Genomic DNA, 9,172 nt, shown 5'->3' on the forward strand with positions numbered 1-9,172 from the left:
GGAGTACCATTGTATTTCCGCCTGATGTGTTGTGACCTGTGTGTAGTGACAAGGATGTTACAGAGCCATAAACAGCGTATCCATGAATCACAATTGGAGAATGCAGAATATGGTTTGGCATCTTGTGTCATCAAGTCCCCAGAACTACAATAACATGGCACCCCCTGTCAACGAGATGATTCTGAGATATAGTTCATCCCTGTGTGAGATACAGTCCCCTCCAAAAGTATTGGCCCATTCCTTTGTTTCTGCAATACAATGAATACATTTGGGGTTGAGATAAAAAGACAAACACGAGACAAGAGTTCCGAATTTCAGCTTTTATTTCCTGGTATTTACACCTAGATGTGTTAAACTACTTGGAACATAGCACCTTTGATATCAGACCGCCAGATCTTTAGGTGAGCAAACGTAATGTAAATATTTGAGTAAATGAAAGTAAATAACAGTTAATATTTGTCAGCATATCTCTTGCTTGCAATAACTGCATGAAGCCTGTGACCCATTGACATCACCAAACTGTTGTTTTTGTAGGAACCCCCCAAATACACCAAAAAGGCGAAGTATTTGAGAGGCGAAGGAAAGATTACATCAACCCACAACATTAGCCATCTAAAGACACCAAACACTATGTGGGAAAACCCATGGTTTATACAGTACTATTTAACCTGAACAGTTCTGGGAGCATTCTACTGGCAGACTTGCGCAGAGGCAGCACAATGATGTGAGCAATAGTCCTGTACTGTCTTTTCATCAAGCCTTGCTGACCCTGTGTGTGTCAACATGGTCAACACAGTCTGTTTCCTTTTGGGGGTCTGCAGAGAGGCACACTTGTGTAAAATGCCCGACACATTCTTTGTTTGTGATGGTTTTGCAGGCTTTGACTGCAGCCCCTTTCACAGTTGTTTTTCCCTCCTCTTCAGGTGGTGAAGTCCATGCTTAATTGTGTGATTGGCTTGGCCAGTCTAAAACTTTCCCCGTTTTCTCCCTATGAAGTCCTTTACATCGTCAATAAAGATTTGTGAGCCCACTCCAGAAGCAGACATGCAAGACCAAGCCCTGACACTTCCTCCATTGTGCTTCACAGATGACCTTGTATGTTTTGGATCATGAGCAGATCATGAGCCTTTCCATCACTTTGGTAGAGGTTAATCTTGGTCTCATCAGTCCATAAAACTGTACTTTTTTGCAAATTTCTATTCTTACTACTGATTCATGGTTTGCATCTTGTGGTATAGCCTCTATATTGCTGCTCTGTAAGTCTTCTTCAAACATTGAGATGCCTTCACCCCTGCCCTGTGCAGAATGTTTGGGATGTCACTGACTGCCCTGTGCAGAATGTTTGTGATGTCACTGACTGCCCTGTGGAGAATGTTTGTGATGTCACTGACTGCCCTGTGGAGATTGTTTGTGATGTCACTGACTGGCCTGTGGAGATTGTTTGTGATGTCACTGACTGGCCTGTGGAGATTGTTTGTGATGTCACTGACTGCCCTGTGCAGATTGTTTGTGATGTCACTGACTGGCCTGTGGAGATTGTTTGTGATGTCACTGACTGCCCTGTGCAGATTGTTTGTGATGTCACTGACTGATGTTTTGTGGGTTTTCTTCAGAGCGTCCAGCTTCTGCACAATCTGCTGAATGCAGGGGCGCTACGCCAGTAATTATGATAACTTGTGTCCGTTTCAGAATTTAAATGATTTTGTGTTTAAGAATTTTCTTTTCTTAGAGCAGTGGTATCACATAATTATTATATAATTTTCACATATTATGAAGAAAAGAAATTGATGTGAATTGTATCCAGCATTTGTCTTCATATGAATTGAGGGCACATTAATTCTGGAGAGCACATATGTATCTATGTATGGTTTATTTTCTTCAAATTGTTGTATTTTGTTTCTAGCCGCCCTGGAACTACAGTAGGGCCCTCTTTCCCTGAGAAAGGATAAGATCTGCCAGGTCACTAAATGTACTTTTAATCGCACCCATGGCTAGTTATTGGCCAGTGTTTTCTGCACCGCGCTGGCTACTCTGCGGCCATTAACTTTGTTTCTGTATCGCTAATGCCTTCTCTTCACACGCGCCTACCGTCCGGAATAAATGGCCAAGTTTGTAAGCAGTCTTGACACGCGTGCATTGTACATCAACACTGCCCTCTTGTGTACGGTTGCAGCAACTGCGTTAACACCGCAAAATGGAAAGCGCAAGCATTTATCCAGCCAACACTAACGAACGAATTGGTATTCACATTGTCCCAAACCCTGATTCAAACTGTCAGCCCTCAGCTGTGCCACTCGCCCTCAGGAGTGAGGTCACCAGGAAGAGCCTCCATGGAGGCAACGGCTCAATGATGGGGATGTGAGAATGACACTGTTCTCCAACGGCTCAATGATGGGGATGTGGGAATGACACTGTTCTCCAACGGCTCAATGATGGGGATGTGAGAATGACACTGTTCTCCAACGGCTCAATGATGGGGATGTGGGAATGACACTGTTCTCCAATCAGACCTGGGTCATGGCCGTGGCCGTCGTTTCCCCTCTCTTTGGCCGTAATACGCCTTTTAAAATGCCATGCCCTGCAGCCACGGTGGTCTTCACTGATTTTGTTTTGTTTTGATTGCAGTTTTCGCCTCCATCATTTTCCTGTCAAAAACGCCACACGAAGTGGTTCTGTTGAGATTATTTTTAAAAATGTTTTGATTACTGCGCGCGTAACCAATGATCTGCGACAGTGTGTTGCTTTGCGCTTGCTCTATGCGAACGACGGTGAAACTCCGACTCCCGAGGGAAAAGTGACAGTGATGGAGAAGAAAGACAAGTGATTCGAGTTAAGAAAGTTTGACCAATTAACAGCGAATATACAACGTTACGACAGTCATAGCTCGTATGTTGCGATATCTTGGTTCACTCGGTTCGTTGCCGAGTGTAACATGGCGAGTCATATTAATACTTGTAGTATGTTTCATTACAGGAGCCGTTTTGGTCAGTGAGTGGCCAAAACGCTGTCACGTGCTCTTCCAGTTCGGCTATACTTCAAGTACATCTCGCTAATTCTACTGTATGTAGCAGAATTAAAATCGGTACATTCAGCAGAATAAAATGTTATTGCCACTCTTATTACTATTCTCACTATACTTTTACTATTTCTACCTATTCCTTTTTGTTATTTTTATTTTCTATTATTTATTTGTTTTATCTTTAACACTAATGTATTGGTCTGTCTCACTAGCCTATTTCATTGTAACGAATGCGGTCGTGACAATAACACTGAATTGACAGCGTCAGTGACTGTAGTTAACGTTACTTTCTCTTATTTAACGATAACGCGCCATAAACGGCGTTTAAAACCAGCATGGATATGTACAGTAGCGATCTAGCTAGGCAATTGAATTGAAATTCTTGTGTGAATAATAATGATTAATTAACGTTAATCTATTTTGTAAGTCTATTTGGGGACGACGACTATGGATAAAAGAGCTGTAATTCCGACACGTTTCACCCAATATGGATGAAAATATCCTCAAACTATGGCTGAAAGTCTGCACTTTAACTACACAGTGATTGTTTTATTTCAACAAATCACTGTCACTGCCCAAATATGTATGGACTGCACTGTAAGAAATAACAATAAAAAACTAAAAACTAAAATTCAGTGAAATTTATTGGCATTCAGAATCATAGTCTTTTACCTGATGGCCTTACTGGCATGTGGCCTTCATGCCCACCAAAGGCCAAGTGGCCTTGCCCCTAAAATCACGACATTCCTCGCCTGATTAGAATGGGTTAAATAGTCTCAAAAAGGGCAAACCCTCCCTCTCACCAGGCAAGATCAATCGAGCACAGAAAAGCTTTTGAATCCAACAAAATTATGTATCTGACCCAGGTCCATCTCCAGTGTTGCAGAGTGCATCGTTATTTTGCCCCCGCGTGAGCCTGGCTCATCCATAATGGCTTGGTGACCTATGACCTTTCTGCCACATCACCAGATTTTGGTCAGGTTGAATCCTGCCTTCTTTACTCACACAGAGATGTGTGGGGTTTTGTTTATCTCCTGCTCCTGTACTCCTGCAAAAGATGTAAAAACAATGTTGACTACTACCCTAAAGTACATGGATAGTAAATACCAGATTTTGGTAGCCTACAGGCCTATATTTTGAAAGAGGGCATTTATTTACTCAGCGATAATGAAAGGTAGGCCTCTCAAAAAGAACCGTGTACCGTATCTGCCTCCTCTTCTGCACCTAGACGGGTGGAGAGGCTGACAGAGTTGATGTGCCACGATAAATATGCCATGTTCTTGTACAACAGCACCGTCACCATAGTAACTATTTATGCGTTATGTTCCGCTGGAAAAACATTTCTTCTACGGCCACCAGAGGGCAGTGGTTCAGTTCTATTAACGCAAATAGCAATATTTGATGAACAAATTTAATGCAGTTTAAATTCTGAAACTTGTCAGAGTATGTGCTTAGATTAAATGTGAGGAAATGTGAGGACATATGTTATACGGACCCTCAGGAACGAGAAGGTGTGTGATCGTACAACAATACTTCTGTATCAGTAGGTCAGTATGCATTATCCGGGGTTACATTTCCACATAACACAATGCCGCGGGAACCAAAAGCTTGCCAATAACGGGTCTTTGCTTTCAACGGCGTCGGGTTCTGTGGAAATGTATACCAGCTGTCATTACCTGCCAAGATGGAGTACTTGGAGAAAGTTGATACGATTTTGCCTTTCACACAGTTAAATAACTTTTTCTTTTTTCGCAAATATTTTTAAACTGCATCCAACTAACCCGTAGTTATTTTTGTTGTTTGTAGTTTACCTGTAGATCATATGTTGTTTATAATACACGTAATACATATACATTTATGTGTAATATTAAATTATCTTGTTGCAGTGTGATTCTAAGTTTACATTCACACCAACTATTTACTTTAATGGCTCTATAAATGTGATAGCTGTGTCTTTTTAAATCAATTTAAATCTCTTCCAGGTTTCATGAAAGAATTCTATATATATATAACTTAATTATAAAATATTGTGGAAGGAAATGGCCCAATGCTGCTTGGATTAGGCAGACAGTACCGTGTGTGGTCCAATCTGGTGTCTTGGAGCTCTGTTTTGTTCAGGTAACTCAAACTGGACCAGACCTTGAAATACCGGCTTTATAGAATAGCAACTGGTAAGCTATGCCAGTCTTTTGTTGTATCAATATGTATCATTTTACCAGCTGCGAGGGAGAGAATTAAAAATAATATATATATATATCTTTTTTTTACAACTAGCTACTTCAATTTGTTACATTACATTACGGCTGTAGTGAGTTTTGTCTGTTAGTTTAATTTGTATTCTTGTAAATGTATTATTTTTCATATTCTTGTCCGGTTTTCTGTTTACATTCATATTTCATTGCACTCATCTTCCCCTGTGACGTCTGTGCCTTGATGTGGTTCTGAGCCCGAGTCACTTCCCTGTCTGCATGATTCACTATTCGGGTGTTCTAAATTTTCTGGTTTCCCACAATTCCTTCTCGTCTCGCTTTTCTTACTTCCAGCTTTCTCTCCATTTCATGTTTGTAGATTGCACTAATATACTAATCCCAACTAACATAGAATTTGTACAGTGCTAAATATATTAACACACTAACTTGTCTGTCTAACTAACTAACAGTCACTAGTTCTGGGTAATTATGATTTAATCACGTAAACTAACAGACTAACTCTCTACTTCTGTACTGCTCTATAACTCCACCTCCCTGGTCCATCCCTAAATTGCTTGCCTTGATTTAGCAAAGTGTTCGCACCTGCTCTCCACTATCTCTACATTCCTTACCTCTGTGCAATTGTCTACTCCCTAATCCGGAGCCGTTTATATTACATGTGTCTTTGTGAATCCAATCTGCGTCTTCTTGCATCCCTTGTTATTGTATAATTGCCCTTTCATGTATCTCACCTGATGTCTCTTTGTTGGATCATCCTCACTCCCATGCCCCGCCTAGTTTGTCTCATCCCTGCGTATTTAAACCCCAGTCTCAGTATTTAACATCGTCAGACCGTTGATCGTTATTTCGGTACCAATTGTGTGTAAGCCTGTTATTGTTGGGATTCCTGAGACACCCCATTGCCTGATTTCGAGTTTGCCTTGCCCCCTTTGTTTTGTTTGCCGTTGATTTTTGGTTTCTGATCACCACCTTGTTTTTTCGACCACTCTCTTGCCTTACATTTTGTACCTTAGCCTTTTTTTGACCCTGGACCGTACCTTGACTACTCTTTTGTGTTTATTGGATGACCTGGCTTTGACTCTTAGACTGAAATAAAGACAACGATTTTCGAATATCCCCTGCTCTGCGTTTGGGTCTCCGGAACCGTACATAGCACGTTCGGTGTCCGGTTAACATTATTATTGAATGTACATCTGTTCAGGGCTTTCACGTTCATTGTATAAGATCTTGTGTTTATTCTTTGCTCGAGCTGCTTTACCGGCAGCTACCGGCATCTTTGATATATTGAGTGACTTGCTGCCACTTACTGCCACTCGCTGTCATGCCGACAAAGTGTGATTTTTATATACCTGGCTTTTATTACGAGTGTAATTTGCGTTTTTTCCACATCGGTAGGCAATTAGGCGCACTAGCATTGCGCTTTTGTAAGGTCACCAAAGGAAGCCGACAGTAGAGGCGCGCGCGCGCGTGCGCGCCTGCACTGTCCTATTAATGTGGCGTAGCCTTAGCCTTAGCACGAAGCACTCACACAGTTGGGGGAATTACCCAAACAGTGAAGTCATTCACAGAGTTTTCTTATCTTATCGAGCCTCCCTGGGCCAGTAAATATGATCATGTTCATTCAAGGCGAGTGAGTCAGTTTTAACGCCACCCGTTTTAGCCAAAGGAGGGCAGCGTAACTGACAGTCAGTAGATATCAGTTTTCAGGTTAGTTGCAGGAAGAGGACACACTGGAAGTTTTATTTTCTACGAGTTGCGTTGGGAACGTTAACTTAACACCCTCGAGAAGAACCAAATCGAGCCGGCCGAAATATTCGGTATGGATAAAGCAATACTGAAATATGTTCACGCCTCTTCGGGACGTTTTTATATGGTGAGCGGATTTTTAATCGGACAATAGTCTACATCAGTTCCGAAAGCAAACAAACCCGAGGTAGCTGGTAACTATCCACCTATAAGTAACACAAACCCTGGAAGGGACCGCGACGCGATGGAGGGGTACAGTTGGCGAATGATTGCAATGTTTACAGGTAAGATCCACCTGTTTTGTGATTTAATGCTGCGAGGGAAGCTACTAATCGTCATTTATATAAGACTGCTAAGAAAGAAGTACTTCAAATAAACTTTTCGATGGTAGTTCAAAAGACTCGGCTCAGCAGACTTGTTTATATTCAGCTGCCGCAGGGATGAAGTCTGGTGCGTCACTGTAATGTCATGCATTAAATCAGCTGTCCATTGCATTATTTTCTGCTGTCATATAACTTACTGTTAAGTAGCCTATTTTAAGACAAGACTATTTTAAGACGAGCAAGGTTGCAGGTACTAAATCGGTTTTTGTGCAACATATTTACTTTAAAAAACTCTAATATGGTGAATAATTGTTGTTAATAATCTGAAAGTCTATTCTGTACTGACAACAGTGGGTTAAAGTAGGTTTATTTGCGGTACACATCAATAATAAATAAAATCTGTATGTGGGGTACCACGCTCTAAAGATGGAAGCCTGCTTTCCCGTAATAGCCTTGGCTCGGTCCAGTGTGACCGTCACGTGACCCCGTCCGTTAACATGTCGGTGTCTTATTAGCAGACAGCTGGGGACCGCAGCCGCGCGAAGACCTTGTTTGTGCGCTCCACCTCTCAGAAACGGCAACAGGGAGATAAATACTTTTATCTTTTAGAAATAAGATTGATACACTTTTCCATCGGAGAGGGACGGAGAGAACCTGCTACCAGAGAACTACAGTATTAAATGCATAAAGGCCGGAGTAGGCAGGTGCTTTTCTCACGGTCCGGTACTGTGAGTGTAATTTTCACTTTACTTTACATTACATTATTGGCATTTGGCAGACACTCTTATCCAGAGCGACGTACAGTTGATTAGACTAAGCAGGAGACGATCCTCCCCTGGAGCAATGCAGGGTTAAGGGCCTTGCTCAAGGGCCCAACGGCTGTGCAGATCTTATTGTGGCTAGCCTGGGATTAGAACCACCGACCTTGCGGGTCCCAGTCATGTACCTTAACCACTACGCTACAGGGTCATGTACCTTTACCACTACGCTACAGGGTCATTTACCTTAACCACTACGCTACAGGGTCATGTACCTTAACCACTACGCTACAGGGTCATGTACCTTAACCACTACACTACAGGGTCACGTACCTTAACCACTACACTACAGGGTCATGTACCTTAACCACTACGCTACAGGGTCATGTACCTTAACCACTACACTACAGGGTCATGTACCTTAACCACTACACTACAGGGTCATGTACATTAACCACTACGCTACAGGGTCATGTACCTTAACCACTACGCTACAGGGTCATGTACCTTCACCACTACGCTACAGGGTCATTTACCTTAACCACTACACTACAGGGTCATGTACCTTAACCACTACGCTACAGGGTCATGTACCTTAACCACTACGCTACAGGGTCATGTACCTAAACCACTACACGACAGGCCGCCCTATGCCACTTCATAACAATTGCTTCATACTTAATGCAGTTAATTACCTGTATACATCAGCTCCTGTATATACACCTTCATACAAAAGCTCTGTCGCTCCGCAATAGATCACAAAGGAGTACTCCTTCTGTACACCCAAAAACTCACCTCAGCCAATAATGAGCAGAAAAGCAAAATTTTGTCGAAAATGTCATTGCCATGAAATGGGATCATCTTTGCCCCCATCCGAGTTTCCTACAGCAAGAACTACTGAGCCATTTTAACTGAAGAGGGCGGTCCCCTGCATCAGAAAAGGTTGAAACCCCCCTACTCTATAAGGACACAGCTGTCTAAACGATGCATTAACCAGCCGTCTCAGACATTTCAAACAGACGTAAAGTACTGCACTGTAGTCTGAGTGGCAGGAACTGGGGCCGTTTAACGAGCGGATTAACGCTGAGCTGAGCCAGGACGTCTAGGCAGAACTAA

At 42.3% G+C, this 9,172-nt stretch overlaps 1 protein-coding gene across 2 annotated transcripts in view; it reads left to right on the forward strand.

Moving 5' to 3' along the window:
- The first annotated feature begins 6,769 nt into the window (after nucleotides 1-6,769).
- btc (betacellulin, epidermal growth factor family member) overlaps nucleotides 6,770-9,172 on the forward strand; it is a 13,884-nt gene continuing 11,481 nt past the window's right edge. For both annotated transcript variants that reach the window (XM_061263625.1, XM_061263627.1), the window contains exon 1: nucleotides 6,770-7,259. In XM_061263625.1, coding sequence (XP_061119609.1) covers nucleotides 7,220-7,259 — 40 coding nt within the window. In that variant the 5' untranslated portion in view covers nucleotides 6,770-7,219. The remainder of the gene's footprint in view (nucleotides 7,260-9,172) is intronic.

This window comes from Conger conger, chromosome 12 (genome assembly GCF_963514075.1).
Source record: "Conger conger chromosome 12, fConCon1.1, whole genome shotgun sequence".
NCBI classification, from domain to species: domain Eukaryota; kingdom Metazoa; phylum Chordata; class Actinopteri; order Anguilliformes; family Congridae; genus Conger; species Conger conger.